Below are 24,070 nucleotides of genomic sequence, written 5' to 3'. Positions count from 1 at the left end.
TCAAAGCATATATCACCATATTTATTTACTTGTTTGTTGTCAGTCTTTGCTCTGACTAAAACGTAAGCACCATAATAGCAAGAATTCTTGATGACTGCTGTATCCCCACCACCTAGGAAAATATATGAGACTATTTAATTTAATTATCTAATACAATTTAATAATATTTACAGAATTAAGGAATAGAAAGACAAGCCGTATGCCGCAAGAAATTAAAACCTTTTGAACCCAAACGCTCTGCACTTTTTACTTTATTCCCATGGACTACTTACTTATGTATGTTGGGGGTAGGGAGGTAAACTGCAGAGTAAAGGAAGGGTAAGAGAGATGAAACGATGTCCTAATTTCCAGAATAGCTTGAAACCTTTCATACAGTTCTTAACCAAGTTGCTTTAAAGGATTATTTAAATTGGAAAAAATGAGTTTTTCCTCACTTATCCACTGGAATGACAAGAAAAACAGTTTCTTTCTTTCTTCGCCTTATTTCAAGGGTAGGGAGATGGCTAATAAAGCACAGAAATGAATAAACACTTGCTCAAAAACCTCAGGTAGAGGGGCGCCTGGGTGGCACAGCGGTTAAAGCGTCTGCCTTCGGCTCAGGGCGTGATCCTGGCGTTTATGGGATCGAGCCCCACGTCAGGCTCCTCCGCTGTGAGCCTGCTTCTTCCTCTCCCGCTCCCCCTGCTTGTGTTCCCTCTCTAGCTGGCTGTCTCTATCTCTGTCGAATAAATAAATAAAATCTTTAAAAAAAAAAAAAAAAAACCTCAGGTAGAGTCTGAAGAGCTGGGATTAGATAATGTCCCCGTACAAATGCCAACCCTGCACTAATTTACTACTCTCTTGACCCACGGGATTCTAAGTCACATGATCAGGCCAGTTTACTACTTCCCACTGATGAGGCTGGAGCATGAAAATTTTTATTATTCCACTTTCACTTGAAAATCTTCCCACTTGGAATAAGTTTCAAAACCAGATTACAATTACCTATGTTCTATTTACTCATGGATAGTGTGTGTGTGTGTGTGTGTGTGTGTGTGTGTAGAAGCCGCATAGAAGTATAAACAAGGGTGTTAACTCAGAATCCTTGTCCTACAGAGATGGTGTGAACTATAGGACTCAGGTTTGTTATATTTACTTCAGAGTTTGTGATACTTGGTCATATTTTAGAGAGAAAAAAATGCAAAACCTGAAAGCAAAATGAAGACAGAACTCAAAACAGATAAAATCAGATACATTTTTCTTTCTATTTCTTTCTTTTTTTTTTTTAGGTCAATATTTATGCCTTATACACACACAGACGTACTTTTGCAAGTAATGCTTTAAAATTGTAATTTAAATATTACTAAGTCATAGAACATACTCCTTAAAATACCAAACTAACATGGTTTATGGGATATATCTAAGTTATTTCAACCATTCTGGAAATAAACTAATAATATATCAAAGTTACTTGGTCATATCTTAGATTGGCTCATCTAATCTTAGGAGCTATATACTAAAAAAATGACCTCAAAAAAATAATTCATATAAATATGCTCATAACTGCATAAAAATTAAGAATAAGTAAAATTTTGTCTAAGAATATGAAAAATAGATAAGCAATAATAGAATACAGAACTTCAAAAAATAAATACCTACGATAATTTAATGTTTGGAAAAAAAAGAATGAAATAATGTTATGTGATAAAAGCAGAACATATAAACACAGAGTGTTCAAAAAACCTAGAAACATAGGATAAATGTATTTTTAAGTATACACATCTGTTTTAAAAAAAGGTATCTGTTATATTTTTAAATAATATCATTAATATTTTTTTCTTCAATCTCTGGACACCTTCTCAGGTGAAGTATTTAAAGCAATGGATGTTGTTATTAATTTGAAACAAAAAAAGTACAATACAGAACACCCATAATGTCTAAAATCAACTGGATCTATTGCTTTAAATTTAGAGGAGTTTTGCCTGAAAACGTATCTACAGGTTGAATAACAACATATGGAGCATATTACTTGAAAATGTAACTAACATACTATTTAAAAATAAGTTTATCCTATGTTTCCAGACTTTCAGATGCCTTATAGTCTACAAACAGCAATTAGTATCATATAAAAACATGCAGATACATTAAGAGTATAAAAGGAAAATCTGACAGGCTACAACATTACTAGAGTTTAATATTGATATGAATATCCCTTATAATTTTGTGTATGTGCACAGTACTAAAAGTCAATGAAGACTTGCTGTGTAAACCAGAGCACTCTTTAAAAGACGAGACTGTCCATTGACAGATGAATGAATAAACAAAACATGGTAAATCCATAGAACTGAATATTATTCAGCTGTAAAAAGGAATAAAATTCCAATACATGCGACAGCATGAATGGACCTTGAAAACATGCTAGGTGAAATAGGCCAGGTACAGAAGGACGTAATAGGTAAATTCGGAGACACAAAAAGTAGAACAGTGGTTACCAGGGGTTGGGGGGAAGGAGGAATAGGGAATTAGTGTTTAACGGGTACTGAGTTTTGGTTTGGGATGATGCAAAAGTTCTGGACATGCACAGTGGTGACGGTTGAACAACAATGTGACCGTACTTAATGCCACTTAATTGTACACTTGAAAATGGTTAAAATGGTAAATTTTATGTTATACATATATTTTACCACAGTTTTGTAAGATGTTAACAAAAAAAAAAAAAAGATAGTGAGAGATATCTTAACCTATCTATGACACCTACACTTCTGGTGTGAAGGTCACAGCTGCTGCTTGTTCTGTTGATGACGGAAGGGTGACAAAAACATAGACACTATCAGGCTATAAGCACCTCCGGAGTAAAACAGTTCTCCTACCATCACCCTGGGTTTCCAGGCATTTCTTTGAATCTTCTAACATATTTCAGATTTCCTCATAACAAAGTACTTAGTCCAACAAGTCATAATCTATTTTGTGATACATATTTATTGAAATTTCACATCTTGGGAGACAGAAAAGTCCGTTATTTTGACCCTAGGCTTTATTTTGAGCGACAAGGAGAATTCAAGTGGAAAAGGAAAACTAAAATTAAGTGATTCCTACTATGTTAAAGGAACTTCCACACAGTATCCCACAATATTATTAATGTTGTAATAATTCTGGGAAGAATTTTCTCTACTTTATACCTGAGGAAACTGAGAGTCAAAGAGGTTAAGAAAATTTCTCAAGTTCACATAGCTAGTAAGCAAGGTAGTAAAAACCAACTCGTGACTGTCTGAAAGAAACCAAAAAAGCCCTTTCTGATGCTTTAAAATATGCGGGAAATTGACCATGTTACCATAATGTTTGTATTGTAGTCTCCAAAGAAGGAAGCCCTGAGTATATTTGGATGTAAATCCTAAAAAAAAAGAAAAGCCAGTATCAAAGGTTCAGGAGGAAGATAGGGACAAGCCCAAAGGCAGAAACTCTGAGAGGGAAGAGGGTTAAGGGTGAACAAGAGGTTGTTAAACAAGAGCCTGATGATAGAATCCCACATTGTGATAATGAGGAGGAAAGATGTTACAGGGTGAGGAGCAGCGGATAGATTAAAGAAACCGACGTATTTCCACAGGGAACTTTCTGGTCAAGAAGCGTTTTAAAATAACAGACCAGCAACTATAACAAATGCTGACAGACGCACAAAAGCAGCAAGGGCGGCAAGGGCGCTGGTCCCGTGAGCGGGGCGGAGGGTGGGCGCTAAAAAAAAACAAACAAAAAACTAAAAGCAAATGCTAACATCCTAAATGAACTGAGCCTAACGGAAAAACATGACAACAAAAATCAAGAACTTGAATATACGTAAAGATCTGAAGATAAATTCAAAGAGCAAGAAAAACAACAAAGAGTCGATGCGATAATGTAAACTGAAAACTGAAGAAATAACGGAGCGATTCAATTTCCATTTTGTTTATTATTTTCTCAAAAATAAAATAAATATTTCAGTCCAAGATAAAAGAAAAGGAGAGAGACAGTAAGTGAGCATCTCTCTACTTTAAATATATTTAAATCCCAAGAGTCCTATCATGTACACTCCAGATTTCAACTTCAAATAATTTTTTAAACGTGAATAGAAAAGGCACAGAAGGCAATTAATAGGGAAAGTTATCTCATTTTTCAGCATGCACAAGATGTATCTGGAAGCCATCAAATACAATATTTCTGTAAGTGACTTTAAAAGCGTGGCTGATGGAGAGTTTAGAATCTGGCTCTGAATTAAAAAGCATCTAGCTCTGCCAGATCTGTAGCCTTATCCTTGTTCACTAACTCTTGCTCATTAACCGTTCACTCATCAGTAAATGGGGATGTTGATCTCAATTTCATAGGATGTGCTGCGAAGATTGAGAATAACACCCATAAAATACTTGGCACGTGGTAAGTGCTCAATATATCCTAGTTTCCTATTATTATAGCCTTTGCTGTAACTGATCTAAGAGAGAAGTGGGCTAGACGTGTGTGTCGTACTGACAGATAACTATTTAACAGCAGGAGAGAGAGATTTTCCCTACCTGTGCAGCCTCTGGCATGGAGCAAACTAATTCTCTAGCAGTATTCTCCACCACTGGAATGCCAGTTTGAAAACCTTCCACATTCATAGACCCATATGCTCTTCTGGCAGCTGTTTAGTCCTAAGTATGATACTAGGGATATCAAGCGTACCTTAAAATAGAATATAAATCTCGTCTTGAGAACAAAAGAGTAACAGTGCTGGTACGGCTCAGCAGATCAGATATAAGTCAAGCTGGTTCTATAGAATCTGACAAAAGCTGGGGGCAAGAAAAAGAATCAGACCAGAGAACCGAGCAAGGTTCCATAGGAATGTCGGAAGCAAAACTCATCTGATTGCTATTAAATCTCTCAGGGGCATTCTACCCTCTCTTGCACGGCCTTGAACCAAGAGGCCTTATGAGAAAATAAACCGGTTCCGGAAATGCAGCCAATCTAACTGTTCAGCTTACTCAACAGCAGAGGCAGGACTCAGGGAGAATAAAGAGAGACAAAAATCCCTCTAATACCCCTCCATTCCTTCAGGGGAGCACTAAGAAAGAGAAATATCCCCAAGCCCCAGATATCCTGGGCCTTAGCCCTTTTCCTCCACCGTTATTATCACATCACCTCATTTATCATAGCTGCCACACCACACTTCTCTGTGACAGTGCCTTGCATTATGACTCACTACTCTGTTTATCAGTATTTGCCCTGCAACGTTTCCAGCTCTTTGCACTTCTGCTATTGACGTTAGTCAGCTCAAGTCAGCTCAAGTATCAGAGCGAGAATAGGAGTTGCTGCAAAAGGTCCAGAAAGCAAGGCTATTATTATCAGATGCCACAAAACCAAGATCTCACATATCTAATGAACGGACCCCAATGCATTCGACCATCTAGTTTAGGGAAGGCACAAAAGAAAAGGAAGTCACAGGGACAGACTGATTTGGAATTAGATCCTATGCGGAATTTCACAGGAATGAGTATTCCTCGTTTGACAGAAAACAAGAGATCTAGATGCTTCCATCTTTTCTTAATAGGAAGTTACACGATTTAGGGACTACATGTTCTCAACAGCTTCAGAGTAGTTACCTCCCTGAATTTCCCCCCAAAATGTTAATATTGTTGAATTCTTTTTTTTAATTGAAGTATAGTTAATGTACAATGTTACATTAGTTTCAGATGTACAACATCGTGATTGGACAGCTCTGGGTACACAATGCTACAAAAGTAGTTAGCATCTGTCACCATAAACGTTATTATAATAGTTATAATTTAATTCTTAATAAACTGTTCTCTATGATTTGATTCCACCCAAAAGAGAATATACAAAACAATATCAACACACAAATATCAGCATGAAATTAGCACGAAAAACCTAACTAGGATTTATTTTCTTCGTATTTTGTCTTTCTTTTCTTTTGTTTTTATTTTCTTTGTATTTACATTGACAAGTTAGAATTGGATAGATTTTTGTACCAGGTTACCTCAGGATGTCAATTCCTTATATTACCTTGAGATGCTCTAGGATTAATAAAGCGCTCTCATCCAGGAGACTGCCGGCTGCACAGGAAGGATCTGAGAGGCATAAAGGAAGGGAGCCCACCTGCTTAGCCCTGCAAGGACGTTAAGATCTCTCTCTCTCTCTGTATCTCATACATACAAGAGCGCGCGCGCGCACACACACACACACACATTCCTTTCCTCTTTCCCAGCTTTCTGGAACTGCTTCTTTCCCATGACCTCCCCCTCATTCCAATCTTTCCTAGCCTGGAACTTACTAGATACCAGTGAATGAAGGGCTATTTTTTTTTTTAAGATTTTATTTATTTATTTGACAGAGAAAGAGATAGCCAGCGAGAGAGGGAACACAAGCAGGGGGAGTGGGAGAGGAAGAAGCAGGCTCCCAGCGGAGAAGCCTGGTGCGGGGCTCGATCCCAGAACACCAGGATCATGCCCTGAGCCAAAGGCAGACACAACGACTGAGCCACCCAGGCGCCCCTGAAGGGCTATTATTGAAAAGGCATTTAAACCGTTGCCACAGTCTCTTTGTCCCCATGATATCTCTCTTCCGCTCCCTCCCAAATTCCACCAGCTGTTGCATAGGAATCTGCTGTCTCCTTGTTGTTGCACCCATGTTTCTGGATCTAATGCTTTCTTTTAATTAGACCTGTATTTCAGGCCTAATTCCTATCTGTAATACTCACCATCCTTGCACCTCCAGCACACACACATACGTATACAAGAGTACTCAAACATCTAGTTTTCTATACCTGAGGGTGGCTGGGTCAAGCAGAGAAAGGGTAAGGAAGTAGAAAGGAGAGGTGAAGGAACAGGGGTAGAGGGGGAAGAAGGAAGGGAAAGAAAGAGGAGAGAGAAGGAGAGGGAAAGAGAAGAGTGTTCCTTTTGTTCCTCAAAAGAGAATACAAGATACATTGGAACAACATTCACCAGCAAAACAACATACATTCGCTAAATGTTTGCATTTACCATTTCCTGGTCGTCTGTGAACATAAGGAGCTGTGAGTCTTCATCTAGGCAGAATTTCTGACTAGAATTCCAGTCTGCTTTCTCCACTGACAAGTAATAACAGTGGTTACCATACTTCATCCAGAGGTCTGGGCAACTGTGACTACTGGCACAAGTGCTGCACTTGGAACCTAGAAAGGAAGAGGACCTGGTTCACATCTTTACGGACCACTTAGTCTTGCAAATGGAATGGGAGACAAATAGAACATGGTACCCACCCACCACACCACCACCTTTCAGACTAAGGTTTAGAGAAATGCACAACAATGCCTGGCCTCAAATTAAAAAGTTCATGATGTCCAACTCTATCACAACTATTGTGCATTCCACTACTTAAGCATGTGACTATGACTAAAGCAGGTAAGGAAATGGATACAGCCTGGCTGAGGATGGTGGACAGCATACATCACTTGTGCTAGAGATCTTTATGCACCTCTGCTGTATTCATACGAGATAAAATAACTAAGCATCTGCATTATATGTATTAGTCCATTGTCTATGTAGGCTCGGTGCACACCCTGTGTAACTGCATCATACACATTGCTGAAATGAGGCAGAATGCCCAACCCCAACCTGATATCCCAGAATAGCACAAAAGAAAAGGAGAGAAACTAGAAAAAGCATTACAGTGGCTAACTGAATATAATAAAATAAATATCTTATTACTGCTAAAAAAAAAAAAAAAAACCTAGAAAAAACAAACTTAACTAGAGTGAGAGGTGATTTATCTTTTATCACAAATGTGACTGTCATCATTGCATATTAGATAAAAGACACTTCAGCAAAAAGAATTTATCAAATAAAAGTTTCTGACAGAGAAGGGTATCAGATTCTAAAGTGAAACGTAATGCAATTTCTTCACAGAGCTCTTTTAAATACAGAACATTCTCACTCCTTTAAAATGGCTGGATTATATCTTAAAAAGGGGTGGGGGGGTGGCATCTCGGTGGCTCAGTCAATTAAATGTCTGCCTTAAACATCTGCCTTCAGCTCAGGTCATGATCTCGGGGTCCTGGGATCAAGCCCCACGTTGGGCTCCCTGCTCAGCAGGGAGCCTGCTTCTCCCTCTCCCTCTGTCCCCTCCCTGCCTCATGCTCTCTCTCTCTCTCTCTCTCTCTCTCAAATGAATAAATACAATCTTTTTTTAAAAAATGGCTGGATTATAGTTCTATGAAAATGAAAGGGAACCAAATAAGCTTTCAAGGTAATTTCAGCCAAGATTCCATAATTTTATTGATTTTCTGCTTTCATGAAATATATTTGTATAAGCTCCTCATAGGCACAATTCCACAAGAGGCACGTATGAACCATTACAGCAAATGAGCACGTGTGTGGATAGACGGCTGCATAATAGGCTATACAGCTAATCTAGATTTCGGGGTTAAAAAGCATCAAAGGCAGTCCTTTTTAAAACTGTCAAAATTAGGGGCGCCTAGGTGGCTCAGTCAGTAAAGCATCTGCATTCGGCTCAGGTCATGATCCCAGGGTCCTGGAATCGAGGCCTGAGTCGGGCTCTCTGCTCAGCGGGGAGCCTGCTTCTCCCTCTCCCTCTGACCCTCCCCCCTAACCCTGCTCATGCACGTGCTCTCTCTCTCTCTCTCTGTCAAATAAATAAATAAACATAAAAAATCTTTAAAAATGTCAAAATTAGACAACTTTTCTGTGGCTTGGCATGGGACCAATATAGGGTTCTGGAGATCAAGCTATAAAGTTGGCACCTTATAGATTTATGATTTTTCCATACAGCTGTGACATTACCCAACCCGAATGAGAAATTCCCAACTTCCTTGGAGTCTCTTTCTGTCAAAGGATTTGGGTCTGAGGTAGAGGTCCTAGGGCTGAACCCTTAGAGTCCTAATGAATAAAGTCTGTATAACAATCATCTGTCAGGGGCGCCTGGGAGGTTCAGTCGTTAAGCGTCTGCCTTCAGCGCAGGGCGTGATCCCAGAGTCCTGGGATCGAGCCCCACATCGGGCTCCTCTGCTATGAGCCTGCTTCTCCTCTTCCACTCCCCCTGCTTGTGTTCCCTCTCTCGCTGGCTGTCTCTCTCTCTTTCATATAAATAAATAAAATCTTTAAAAAACAACAACAACAACAACAATCATCTGTCACTAACAATCATCTCCAGAAAACATAAACTTAAGTCAGGACTCTGGATTGTGAAATAATAAACCAAGGGCTTTCTGGATCATCACAGTTAATGACCTAGAAGAATTAAATCTAGAAATTTTCACTTTAAGCAATGTGAAAGCACTCTAATTGGGAAAAAAAATCAAAATACATCTAATTAAATTTTGATATATCTATCATGTGAAAAGTTAAACACAATATACAATACATAAATAATACAATTTTAATTTGATTATCATAATAAATATGGTAGTAGGAAAGTGTTTATGACATAATATAATTAAAAAGCAATATCAAGTTATAGGCATATAATGAACTATACCCAGTCTTACTTTAAACTATACCCAGAACTTACTTTAAAAAACTATACCCAGTCTTACTTTAAAAAAAAATAAGTGGGGAAGATTTTAGAGGACTTGATATTCTTTGTTAAAAGAATAAATATTTATACAAATGCATGTAGTCAAAGCCTAGGAGACAATACCCAGGAAATGTTGTTATGTACAAGTGATGATTTATTTTGTTGGCATTATTTTTCATTTTTCAAATTTTCTGTTATGTTATATTGCTTTTATAACACAATATAGGTAAAGTAGGGATACTTGGCTGGTTCAGTCAGAAGAGCACGCAACTCTTGATCTCAGGGTCATGAGTTCAAGCCCCATATTGAGATTACTTAGATAAATAAACTTCTAAAAAAATTGGCAAAATAAATGATTTTGACTTAAGTTAGTACTTACGTTGGCAGAGAATCCACTGGACAAGCAGGAAACACACAAAAATGGTGTTCAGAAGTCCCAAAGCTATTGCCACATGGCGTGAGAGACGGAACCTGGAAGAAGAAACTACAAGAGCAGAATCCAAAACAAAATCCTGAGTTAGAATAAAAGTTGAAAGAAAAGAAAAGGCAAAGGAAGGATATCTGGAGCCTCAAACAAATTTGGCCTAGTGAGAACTGAGACGTAGGCTCTAAAAGTTTCTTTGCTGGATATTAGCGAATTGCTCTAAAGTCTAGAGTAACAACCCACATCGCTGTCAAGGAACATCCTACATTTATCAAGTTAAGAATACTTTTTTCTTGGGGCGCCTGGGTGGCTCAGTTGGTTAAGCATCTGCCTTCAGCTCACGTCATGATCCCAGGGTCCTGGGATCAGGTCCCGCATTGGTCTCCTTGCTCAGTGAGGGGCCTGCTTCTCCCTCTGCCTGCCGCTCCCCCTGCTTGTGCTCTGAGAAATAAATAAATAAAACCTTTAAAAAAAAAAAAAAGAACACTTTTTTCTTCAGGTACTGAATGGCTCAGTCTGTTAAGCCACCAACTTGACTTCAGCTCAGGTCATGATCTCAGGGTCTTGGGATTAAGCCCCATGTCAGGCTCCCAGCTCAGGCTCAGCGGGGAGTCTGCCTCAGGATTCTCTCTCTCCCTCTGCCCCTCCCCTTCCTCTAAAATAAATTAATCTTAAAAAAAAAACAAAAAACCCTTTTTTCTTTTGAAATTGTGACTTGCACTTTCATGCTTAACTGGTGAAAATATTAATTGGTACAACCTCTTTGAAGGACAATTTGGCAATGCCTACAAAAATTGCATTTATCCTTTTTTCCTACAGATACTCACCCACGTGCAAAATGTCATATTTATAAGCCAATTCACGGCAACAGTATTTTTAGGAGAAAATGTTATAGACCAGTCAAATACATTTGGATATAGCCATAAAATGAATATGTAACTTTTAACAAAGGAATAAAGACACGCTTTTTTTTTTTTTTTTTTACAGATAGAGAGTGATTTTCAAGATACATAGCTCAGGGAAAGAAACATTCTGCAGCACAATGTATGCTAGTATCTCTGAAAGTAGATACAAGAATCTGATAATGTTGTTTGTCTCGGGGAGGGGAAATAGATCACTGAAGACAAAATAGGTGGGATACTTTTTACCTTGTTTTCTTTTGCACCTTCTGAATTTTGAACCATGTGGGTATTACCTACTCAAAATTTAAATAACTACAATTTAAATAAAATTAAAGTAACCTACATCTCAGAAATGCTTTGTAAACTGTCATTACTGAAAAAACAATGAGTTTAGGTTGGTATGTTTAAGGATGGAACACTACATCATATTAACTATGTTACATATAAGAATGTGATCTTCCTTCTGGAAAATGGAAATTTTTCTTAACCCAAACTTTTATTTCAAAATCATAGTGGTCTCATAGTCTGACAATGTAGGAGTTATGTGTAAAAAACAAAAATGTATAAAGTAAAAATTTAAGTGCTAGTTTTGACTCCTTTATCTGGTAATCTTTAATTTGGAAATTTGGAAATTAATTCTATTTGGGGCCTCACTTTAACTACTTAAATTTTAGATAAGGTACCCTGTAGACATGTGTGTTTATGCATGAAGCATTCTGAACTTCTTTTGTTGTTGTTGTTAAGTGAGGGAGAGGTAGAGAGAGAATCTTAAGCAGGTTCCATGCCCACCATAGAGCCCGACAGGGGGTTCAATCTCATGACCCTGAGACCATGGCCTGAGCCAAAATCAAGAGTCAAACGCTTAACCAACTGAGCCATCCAAGGCTCCTCACCCCACTTTTTAAAAATTTATTTTAGCATTCTGAACTTTTTAAAAGAAAGAAATTCATAGTGAGGAGTGCCTGGGCGGCTTAGTCGGTTAAGTGTCCAACTCTTGATTTCGGCTCAGGTCATGATCCCAGGGCCGTGAGATCAAGCCCCACGTTGGGCTCTGCGCTCAGCATGGAGTCTGCTTGTCCCTCTCCCTCTACTCCTTCCCCTTCTTGTGCTCTCTTTCTCCATCTCTAAAATAAATAAATAAAATCTTAAAAAAAAAAAAATTTATAGTGAGAGGTATCTTTAAAATGCGAGAGTTCTGCATGATAAACATTTGGACTGATACATTCAAAACACTAGATTTCTACTGACATGAGAAAATACGGTTTCAGATGCCTGGATGGCTCAGTTGGGTGAGCATCTGCCTTAGGCTCAGGTCATGATCCCAAGGTCCTGGGATCGAGTCTCACATGGGGCTCCTTGCTCAGCGGGGAGTCTGCTTCTCCCTCTGCCAGCCACTTCCCCTGCTTGTGATCTCTCTCTCTCTCCCTGACAAACAAATAAATTCTTAAAAAAAAAAAGAAAAGAAAGTACATTTTCACTATAGTAAAATATTTAATGAAATAAATGATTTTAGATGTTATGCAAAATGAAAAAGGTATCAAAACTTAATTGTATTTGTGTAATCACAATCCAATTCAAGAAATTAAGCAAAATTTTAAATTTTTAAAAAATTTACTTTAGAAATATACAATTAAAAGCCTCTTAATAGAGTACATATGATACGTTGGCAAAGACAGGCAAAAATAGATCAAAATAGTAACAGCAATAATTGCCAATTGTTGTAAAAATAATTAGTGATTTTTATTTTCTTATATCTGCTTTCATAGGTTCCCTATTTTCCATAATAAACATGTAATAATTTTGTAAAGAGATTTTTAATGTAATTTTAAAGTTCCTAGTCTATATCCCTATTCCCAAGTAGAGCACCCTGGAAAGCTGGGGTGGAAATGAGCATCCCAGCAGCAGATAAGAATGTGCAATGTGTACTGGATATAAATAAAAAACCACTTGCCTAGAAATAAAAATAATTATATTCAAGTTCCAACTTACCACCAGCTGTGTGACCTTGCACTTAAACTTTAGTATGTAGATTCCTTTGACTTAACGTTCCTATTCCTTAGAAATTGGGACAGATATAATCCAAAAGAAATCTATATATAAATGAAAATATCCAATGCCATATAAATTATAGTAATGGAAATAAATCTAAATGTCCAAGTATACTGGAATGATGTAGCAAATTATAATTTTAATTATATAATTATATAATTATAATTGCTAAAAGCAATGCTTTCGAAGAACAACACTAAATATCATAATAATAAGACTACGTAGCATAAAGAGAGAAAGTTGATGAAGCCGCATTAAAGAACATACTTAATGGGAGTTTATTGCCTAAGATATAAAATCAAATATTTATTTTGGCTCTTATACTATGATCTGCCTGTCTCAGAAAGTGTTCTCCCAGGGCTCCCCATAAAAATGTCTTTTTCATCCTCAAATCCCCAGAGTCACCAGGAATACTTATTTGTAGTACTCTCAATGCCGTCTTCCTACCCCAGTCACACTCCTGTGCAATACTGTGGAGAGGAACGTAGATAATGTGAATCGGTTTCTTCTCTGACAAACTCTTACTATCATCCACTAGCAAAGTTATTGGTGTCTTTCTCCTGATTTCATGGTCAGAAAAACAGAGATACTTAGAATTTAAACAGCCTTAGCTTGGGTTTCATAGATGAGACTTTAGAAGGGAACAGTTTGAAAAGACTTTATCTGAGCCTTAACTAAGATCAGATCCTTGACTGTATCCCAGATTTTCATATCCCAAGTCTGGACTTCAAACTGAACCAAATGTATTCCTTCAAATTACCCTCGATTTTTCTGCATCCTCTACTCCAAACTTATTCTACCTCCCATTCATCCCTCAGTCTATGGGCACTCTGCATGGTTTTGCACACTAACTTGATTAACTCACCTGTTTGCTGTGGTCTGTAGTCATTCTGGACTTGAGGTTCTGTAGACAACTGTAACTCAGAATAAATACCACCGTCAGTCACCTCCATCTAATATCATTCACACTCAGTTGAGAGAGTAAAATTACAGAAGTGTGAAGAGACACATGTCAGTGAGGAAACAGCCCAATATCTAAACGGTGAGCAGGAAATTTGAAGGTTTTCAAGTTGTTGTGTGTTGTTTTTTTTTTTTTTTCAAATGGTCCAGCATGATAAAAACAGAAGTAATTTTTCAGGAAATGACTCAAAATCTGGAGCTGATTAAGAAATTAATATTCTAAACTGTGTTTTTTTTTTTCCCTCACCACTCTCTCTAGATACACATTAAATACATATTAAATTAATCTCCATCTCACTAAGTCTATTCAGCAAGGAAAAGTTGCTCTGAAGTCCAGCAATTTCAATTATGGAAACTGGAATAAAAATGACAGTGGTTCTTAGCTATGAATTTATCTCAGATTTTATATTTGCTTTGTTTCCTTTTGAGAAAATAGATGCATGCCAAACGGGACCAATTTCATTGTTTCTTGGAGCTTTGGGTTAGGAATATGTGACAAGAGAAATGGACTGTTGTTGGCTGCCTGTGCCTGGCATCATGGGGAAAATGAACTATCTCCCAGATACGTGTTTTGTGAATATGCTGTACCCCCATGTCCCCCTAAATATCTTCCCGATTGTGCTCTAATCTTAAGCTTCACTGGGTCAGAAATTCCATTAAATTTTCTCTCCTTGCTCTCTTATTTTCATATGCAAAGACAACTATAAGGGGAACAAATTAAATAAAGACATACTAAAGGGTGAATAATGTATTTCTAATAGGTGAAACGTTAATAAAAAGTTAAAGTAAGGAAAACAGAAACGGAATTAAAACTCTACATAAGTTCAAGACAGGAAAGAGATGAAAAGCAGGGAGAGCATACTAATAAAAAACTAGGATAGCTCTGGGGAGCCTGGCTGGCTCAGTTGGTAGAGCGTGCGACTCTTGATCTCAGGGTCATGAGTTTGAGCCCCACGCTGGGCATAGAGATTACTTTAAAAAATAATAATAAAAGTTTAAAATTAAAAAAAAATAGTATAGTCCTGCTTCCCACCATGACAGAGTAAGTCTGGACTTGCTCTTCAGCCGAAGAACTGTATCCGACAAAATATATAAGGCAACTGTTTCAGGCACAGAAGTACAGGCAGCACTGTGCTCCCTGAGAGAACAGAACACGCAAGGGTGAGCAGCAGGATCACCCTGGCATTACCCTACCCAGGGTCACTTTCTGGCACAAAGCAGGAAAATGAATCCTAAACAGAGCAGCAGTCTCACTAAGCTGAGGAGGCAGAGATGCGAGTTTTGAGCTGTTTTATATGCTTGGAGCTCGCAGGGCAGGGTAGCGGACAAGAGACTGCAGAGAGAGGTGTCCCAAAATGGCATGGGAGTTCACCGTGGTCCCTGGCTGAGGGCAAGCCCCTGCAAGCCCCCTGCGGAGACGGCCTCCTGCCCCACGGCTGAACAGAGACCCGAGGTGATGCAGTGCGGACCGCGTGAACAGAGCGAAAAATAAGACTGACAGAACCAAAAAGATTTGCCAGTAATTTCGCTGCCTATAAGAACAAATTCTGATGCCCTTAAAAAGAAGACAACAGAAACAAAATGTGGTCTATACATAAAATGGGATATTATTCAATCTTAAAAAGGAAGAAACTGTGTCACACTCTACAACATGGAGGAACCTTGAAGACGGTACGATAAATGAAATAAGCTCATCACACACACACACACACACACACACACACACACACAAATACTCTATGATTCCATATATATGAGGACAAAGTAGTCAATGCATAGAAATTGAAAGAATTTCCATGGCTGCAAGATGAAAACTTCTGGAGCTCTGTTGTACAACAAGGGGAATAAATGTGTATCAGTCTGCTTAGGCAGCCATAACACAATACCCTAGACTGGGTAGCTTAAACAACAGAAATTGATTTGCTCACGGTTCTGGACCCTGAAAGTCCAAGATGAAGCTGCCTGCAGGGTTGGTGTCTGCTGAGAACTCCCCCGTCGGGTTGCAGTGGCCTTCTCATCATGGTGTCCCGTGGCCTTTCCTCGGTGCATGTGTACCGAGGAGAGAGAGCGAGCAAGCAAGTTTCTGGTGGCGCATCTTTTAAGGACACTAATTCTATCAGATCAGGTCCCCACTATCATGACCTCATTTAACTTTAATTACTTTCTTATGTTAGGAGTTAGTTGGACATTAGGTTGTCAGGGCCAGTGTCCCCACAAGAAAATATGGAGTCAGGGCAGCTAGAATAAAACAGCACCGACATCCTGTTTTGCAGCTTAGACAGGCCCGCACTAGCATTCTGCCTTGCAGCCTTTGCAGAAATGACTTCTGCAAAATGTCCTAAAATAAGACAATTAACCACAAGGCATTTGTCAATATCACGGGCAAGGGGCAGTGAAGACATAAGCCCCCAGATGTCACCAAAAAAAGACCATCAGCACAGAGACATTAACCTAATAGGTAGACAGATACGTGACCAAAGCCCTGATTAGAACGACTCAGCACACCCTGAATGCTTAAGATAGTTCTGCAAAGAGCTCATAAAAACCCCTAAACTTAAAAACTCCGGGGGCAACCCACTTGGGCCCCCCTCCCTCCCTAAGAGCTTCATACTCTTGCTCAATAAACTTTGCTTTGCTGCCCACCACTTTCCGTCTGATCTACCTCTTCATTCTTTGAAGCGGTGTGACCAAGAACCTGGGCACTAAGGGGACAAAAATCCTGTAACATTTAGAGGCCCCATCACAAAATAAAGAATAAAGCCACGCTGGAGGTTAAGGCTGCAACATATGACTTTGGGGATGCAGGGGGACACAAATATTAAGTCCATAACAATATTTAACACTACTGAACTGTACACTTAAAAACAGTTAAGATGGCTGAAGAAGAAGGAGGAAGAGGAGGGGGAGGAGGGGGAGGAAGGGGAAGAGGTGGTGGTGGCAGCGTAAGAACCAGAGTTTCTTGAGGAAATGACTAAATCTAGGGTCAGGGCACAGAAAATCCAAGATGAGTCTGGGGCACCTTTTAGTCTTTTAGTGCGAGAAAATGAGGAAATACTCAAAAACTTGAAGAAGAAAAAAAAAAGATGACGGCATGTCAGAAGGACACAGGAACCAAGTGGACAAAGCTCTCAATGGCTAAAAATAAAACAATTAGAGCAACAAAATAAATAATGGTATTGGATTGTAACTCAGGAGTAAAAAGGAGCTATGAATTCATACTGAGTGATTTTTATCTGCATGCATTTATAATTAAAATTGTACATACTTATTACTCAGTCATCAAAAAGAATGAAAGGTGGCCATTTGCAATGATGTGGCTGGAACTGGTGGGTATGATGCTAAGCAAAATAAGTCAGAGAAAGACAAATACCATATGATTTCGCTCAGATGTGGAATTTAAGAAACAAAACAGATAAAGGGGAAGGGAAGGAAAAATAAACTAAGAGGAAAACAGGGAGGTAAACCATAAGAGACTCTTAATTTTGGGGAACAAACTGAGGGTTGCTGGAGGGGAGGTGGATGGGGGAAGAGATAATTGGGTGATGGGCATTAAGGAGGGCACTTGAAGTAATGAGCACTGGGTGTTGTATGCAACTGATGAATCACTGAATTCTACCACTGAAACTAATAATACAGTCTATTAACATAGACTGTTAAATTAACATAGACATATTAAATTGAAAAAATGTTTATATTTAAAGCATATAATGTGGAACTTTTGATATAAGTACACATTGTGAAATGATTACCACAAACTAACATATTCAACACTTTCAACAATTACCATTTGTGTATGTGGGTGTGGGTGTGTGGTGAGAACACTCTAAATCTACCATTTGTTTGGTTTTCTTTAAGATTTTACTTATTTATTAGACAGAGCGTGTGCGCATAAGCGGGGGAGCGGTAGGCAGAGGGAGAAGGAGAAGCAAGCTCTCCACTGAGCAGGGAGCCTGACGCGGAACTCAATCCAGGACCCTGGGGTCATGACCTAAGCCAAAGGCAGATGCTTAACCGACTGAGCCACCCAGGTGCCCTGAAATCTACTCTAACAAATTTCATGCATACATGTATATTTTTAAAGTAGGCTCCTGCACCCAACATGGTGCTTGAACTCCCAACCCCAAGATCAAGAGTCACACACGCCGACCGAGCCAGCCAAGCACTCAAGATATATTATTTTTTAATAGCTTTGTTGAGGTACAATTAACATATATACATGCATGAGTGAAACCATCACCACAATCAAGAAAATAAACATATCTGTCACCCCCAAAAGTTTACTTGTGTACTCTGTACTACTGCCCTCCTGCACCTCCCATTCACCTTCCTCTAGGCATCCACTAATCTGTCTTTTTTTTTTTTTAAGATTTATTTATTTATTTGACAGAGACAGCCAGCAAGAGAGGGAACACAAGCAGGGGGAGTGGGAGAGGAAGAAGCAGGCTCATAGCGGAGGAGCCTGACGTGGGGCTCGATCCCAGAACGCCAGGATCACGCCCTGAGCCGAAGGCAGACGCTTAACGACTGTGCCACCCAGGTGCCCCTGCCTTTTGTCACAGATTAGTTTGTCTCTTTCCCAAGTTCTTCGTAAAAGGAGACTCATCCACGTTGAAGTGTGTATCAGTAATTCATTTCTTTTTATTGCTGAATATATTCCACTCTCTGGATAAACCAGTTTATCCATTCTCTTGTTAATACATTATTACTGACAATAGTCACCCACCACGCTGTATGTACATTAGGTCTCCAGAGCTTATTCATCTTGTAACTGAAAGTTTGTACCCTTTGATCAATATCTCCTCTCCCTCATCCACTAGCCTCTGGTAATGACCTTTCTACTCCTACTCTGTTACTATGAGAGTAACACTTTTTTTTTTTTTATTTTGTAGTGAGATCATGCAAAATTTGTCTTTCTGGTCTGGCTTATTTCACATAGATGATGTCCTCTAGTTTCATCTATGTTGTTGTAAATAGCAGGATTTCTTTTCTTTTTTTTTTTTTTTTTTTTTGAGGCTCGATAATTTTCCATTATATATATACTCTCATATATACAATGTGTATAAATATATATATTTTCTTTATCCACAGACTCTAAGGCTCTTTCTATATTATGATTACTATGAAAAATGCTGCAATGAACATGGCAGTGTGGATATCTCTTCAAAATAGTGATTTTAGGGGTGCCTGGGTGGCTCAGTCATTAAGCATCTGCCTTCAGCTCAGGTCATGATCCTGGGGTCCTGGAATTGAGCCCCGCATGGGGCTCGCAGGGAGCCTGCTTCTCCCTCTCCCACTTCCCCTGCTTGTGTTCCCTCTCTTGCGGTCTCTGTGTCAGATAAACAAAATCTTTATTTAAAAAAATAGTCATTTTATTTCCTTTGGATATATAACCAGAAGTGGGATTGACGGATCATACAGTAGTTCCATTTTTAATGTTTTGAGGGGCTCCCATACTGTTTTCTGTAGTGGCTATCTTAATTCACATCCTCAGTCATTTTGTTGTTTCCTTTGCTGTGCAAAAAGAACTTAATCTCAGGTAGTCCCCTTTATTTTTGCTTTTTTGTCTGTTTGTTTTCTTGTTTTGGGAGGGGGAAGTTGGTTTGTTGTTGTTTTTTAAATAGGATTCATGCCCAGTGCGGAGCCCCACACAGGGCTTGAACTCATGACCCGGAGATCAGGACCTGAGAATCAAGAGTCAGACACAATTAACTAAGCCACCCAGGTGCTCCTGTTGTTGCAGGGTTTCGGGGTTCTTGTCTCACAGAGTCAAAGAATGAATCTCAATGACAAAAGTGTGAAGTGAAAGTTTATTAAGTGAAGGTGAGAACAGAACTCCCTCTGGAGTGAGGTCGATGGAATGTGAAGACAGATTGCTAGAAGTTTTCCAATATAAAGAATAGAAAAAATAAATAGAGCCTCAGTGATCTGTAGGACAATATCAAGTGCTTATAAATGAAGCCCCACAAATATAGGAGAAAAATAATGGAGCAGGAAAATAATTTGAAGAATTAATGATCAAATATTTCCCAAATTTAGTGCAAAATGTGCAGATATAAAATATTCAATGAACCCCATTCAGGATAAATATAAGGAAAATCACACTTAAGAACACCATAACAAAACTGCTAAAAACCAGATAAAGAGAAAATATTGCAAACAGCCAGAGAAAAACAACATAATAACAGAGGGGCATGATGACATGAATGATTGCTGAATTCTCATCAGAAACCAAAAAGGAGAAAGACAATGGAATGTCATCTTTTAAAAGGTAAAATAATACTATTGGTACAGCCACTATAGAAAACAACATGGAGTTTCCACAAAAAATTAAAAATAGAACTACTGGGGCGCCTGGGTGGCACAGCGGTTAAGCGTCTGCCTTTGGCTCAGGGCGTGATCCCGGCGTTCTGGGATTGAGCCCCACATCAGGCTCCTCCACTAGGAGCCTGCTTCTTCCTCTTCCACTCCCCTGCTTGTGTTCCCTCTCTCGCTGGCTATCTTTATCTCTGTTAAATAAATAAATAAAATCTTTAAAAAAATAAAAATAAATAAAAATAAATAAAATAAATAAATAAAAATAGAACTACTATATGATCCAGTAATTCCACTTCTGGGTATGTAGCTAAATGAAATTAAATCACAAAGTCAAAGAGACATCTGCACCCCCTTGTTCACTACAGCATTATTAGCAATAGTTAAGACACGAAAACAACCTATGTGCCCATCAATGGATCAATAAAGAAAATGTGGTGTACAGATATAATGGAATATTATTAAGCCATAAAAATGAAGGAAATCTTGCCTTTGTGACAACATGGATGGACCTTGAGAGCATTATGCCAAGGGAAATAAGTCAGAGAAAAACAAATGCTATATGATCTCATTTATATGTAGAATCTAAAAAAACCAAACTCATATTAACAGAGAGAACAGTGGTTGTCAGGGCTGAGCGGTGGGACAAATGAGGAGACATAGGTCAAAAGGTATAACTTCCAATTATAAGATGAATAAGCTCTGGGGATGTAATGTACTGCACAGTGATTACAGGTAACAATGCTATATTGTATACTTGAAATTTGCTAAGAATAAATGTTAAACATCCTCATCACAAAAAAAGAAAGGTAATTATGTGAGGTGTTGGATGTCGTAACTGAACTTGTAATCATTTCACGACATATACATATATCAAATCATCCCAATGTACATCTTAAATTTACACAATGTTATATGTCAATTATATCTCAATCAATCTGGGGTGTGGGATGAATGATACTGCCAGTCCAGAATTCTATATCCAGCAAAAACATCCACCAAAAATAAAGAGGAAGGGAAAAAACACTTTTATTTAAAGAAAAAATAGAATTGTCATTAGAGTCCAGCACTATAAAAAAAATGCTAAAAGCAGCTCTTCATACTAAAAAGAATGTCACAAGATGAAAATGTAGACCTACAAGACTGAAGACCAGAAATGGTAAATACATAGGAACATACAAAAGATTGTTTTTCTTAATTTCTTTAAAAAAAAAAAGAAACAAAGGAAAATAAAACACAAGACAAACTGTAAACAAATAGCAAAATGACAGAGCCAACCATATCAATAACTGAATTCATCATAAATGGACTAAACACATCAAATAAGTGGCAGAGATTTTAACACTAGGGAGAAAAGGCAAGAAACTAACAATATGCTGTGTATAACACATGCACTATAGACACGATGACACAAACAGGTTGAAAGAAAGCACAGAAAAAGATACATGCAAACAGTAAACAAAAGAAACCTGGAGTGAAGTACATTAGTTTCTTATTATTGCTGTAACAAATACCACGAACACAGTGGCTTAAAACAATGTACGTTCATTCTTTCACAGTTCTGGGTGTCAAAAATTTAAAATGAAGATGTTAGAAGACTGCTTTCCTCTGGAAGCATTAGAGAAGAATTCATTTCCTTTATTTGTCCTGCTTCTTTAAAAAAAAAATTATTTATTTATTTGAGCGGGGCGGGGGGGAGAGAGTGAGTGGGGCGGAGGGGGGGAAGGAGAGGGAAAGAGAGAATCTCAAGCAGACTCTGCTGAACACGGAGTCCAATGTGGGGCTTGATCTCACAAACCTGAGATCACGACCTGAGCCAAAACCAAGAGTCAGAGGCTTAACTGACTGAGACATCCAGGCGCCCCAATTTTTCCTGCTTCTATAGGCAGCCTGAATTCCTTGGCTTGCAGCCCCGTCCTCCATTTCAAAGTCAATGACTGTTTCCATCATCACATCTCCGTTTTCGAACTTTTACTCTACTGCCTCACTGTGATTGTACTGGATCTACCTGGATAACCCAACATAATCTCCATTGCAAGATTCTTAATTTAATCATATGTACAAAGTTTCTTTTGCCATGTAAGGAAATACATTCACAGGTTCCAGGGATTAGGACATAGACATCTTTGGAGGTGGGAGTGGGGGACATGTTTTAGCCTACCCCAAGTGGTTAGATTAATATACAACAAAACCGACAAGTATAAAGAGGTACATTTCATAGTTCTATGAATCACAGCATTAAGTATACGTAACAACTGTAAATGCACCTAATAATACAACTTCAGAACATATGAAGCAAAACCTCACTGAATTAAAATATAAAGACATAAACAAATCCATAATCATAGTTAAAAATTTAAACACTCCTTTCTCAATAACTAATAAAACAGTTAGACAAAAAAAAATCATTAAGAATATAACATAAAAGATTTAAACAATACTATCAACCATCGTGACCTAACTGAAATCTATCCAACAAAATGACACCAAACAACTACAGAATACACAAGCCTTTCAAGTGTAAATGGAATGCTTACCAAGTAAATTACATATTGGGTAACACAAGCTTTAATAAATTTCAATGTTACAATCTTAAAAGATGTGTTCTACAACCAGAGTAGAATCAATAACAAGAAAAAAATCCAGACAGTTCCTAAATATTCAAAAATTTTAAAACACACTTATAATCATCAGAGAAATACAAATCAAAACACAATGAGATATCACCTCATACCTGTTAGAGAGGCTATTTCTAAAAATAGCCAGGGGCACGTGGGTACTTCAGCTCAAGTCATGATCTTAGAGTTCTGGGATCAAGCCCCACATTGGGCTCCCTGCTCAGCGGAGAATCTGCTTGTCCCTTTCCCTCCACCTCTCTCTTTCTCTCTCTCGAATAAATAAAATCTTTTTTTAAAAAATAGCCAAAAAAACAAGAAATAACATGTGTTTATTAGAGTTTTGGAAAGGATGTGAGGAAAAGGGAACCCTGTGCGCTACTGGTGGGAATGATACTGGTGCAGCCATTATGGAAAACAGTATGAAGGCATCTTAAAAAATATAACTACCACATGATTCAACAATTTCACTTCTGGGTATGCAGCAGCAGAAAACAAAATCACTATCACTCATATCTTTTATATCAAAATATATCTGCACTCTCATGTTCACTGCAGCATTATTTACAATAGCCAACACACAGAAACAAACTAAGTCTCTGCTGATAGATGAATGAATAAAGAAAATGTGGTATATTTACATAATGGAATATTATTTAGCCATAAAAAAGAAGAAAATTCTGTCATTTGTGACAACATGGATGGACTTTGAGGGTACTGTTAAGTGAAATAAGTCAGATAGAGAAAAACAAATACTGTATGATCTCATTTATATGTGAGATCTAAAAAGCAAAAACAAAACAAAACCCTGAACTCACAGAACAAGACTGGTGGTTGCCAGATGTAGGGGATGAGAGTAGGGTAAAGTTAGTTAAAAGGTACAAACTTCCAATTACAAGATGAATAAGTCATGGGGATGTAACGTACAGCATGGTGACTATAGTTAACAATACCATATTATATATTTGAAAGCTGCTAAGACAGTAGATCTTAACAGTTCTCACTACAAGAAAAAAAAATCTGGTAACTATGGTGATGGATGCTGACTAAACTTACTGTGGTAATCATTCTGAAATGTATGCATATATCAAGTCATTACTTGTACACTCAAAACTAAAACTTACATGTCAATTATATCTCAATTTGAAAAAAAGCGTTAGGGGTACCTGGGTGGCTCAGGTCATGATCCCAGGGTCCTGGGATCGAGCCCCACATCGGGCTCCCTGCTCAGCAAATAAATTAATTAATTAATTAATTAATTAAATAAATAAAATCTTAAAAAAAAAAAAGGCACT

The 24,070-nt window shown here is 38.1% G+C and overlaps 1 protein-coding gene across 11 annotated transcripts in view; it reads right to left on the bottom strand.

Moving 5' to 3' along the window:
* The window catches only part of KLRG1 (killer cell lectin like receptor G1), a 74,508-nt gene extending 58,860 nt beyond the window's left edge, over nucleotides 1–15,648 (bottom strand). For 4 of the 11 annotated variants that reach the window (XR_005837841.1, XR_005837840.1, XR_005837838.1 and 1 more), the window contains exons 1-3: nucleotides 13,754–15,646; nucleotides 9,893–9,997; nucleotides 6,984–7,153 (exon numbers count right to left, since the gene is read on the bottom strand). Coding sequence is in view for 2 of the 11 variants with exons in the window: in XM_040642139.1 (XP_040498073.1) it covers nucleotides 6,984–7,153; nucleotides 9,893–9,997; nucleotides 13,754–13,841 (363 nt within the window). In the remaining 9 variants the exon portion in view is untranslated. Of the gene's footprint in view, nucleotides 1–6,983; nucleotides 7,154–9,892; nucleotides 9,998–13,753 lie in introns of all 11 variants that reach the window. The other 7 variants (XR_005837842.1, XR_005837844.1, XR_005837846.1 and 4 more) reach the window with 4 other exon arrangements.
* Between the last annotated feature and the right edge of the window lie 8,422 nt (nucleotides 15,649–24,070).

Source organism: Ursus maritimus, unplaced genomic scaffold (genome assembly GCF_017311325.1).
Source record: "Ursus maritimus isolate PB19 unplaced genomic scaffold, ASM1731132v1 scaffold_26, whole genome shotgun sequence".
Classification (NCBI taxonomy): domain Eukaryota; kingdom Metazoa; phylum Chordata; class Mammalia; order Carnivora; family Ursidae; genus Ursus; species Ursus maritimus.
This window is presented reverse-complemented; position numbering and strand designations above follow the sequence as displayed.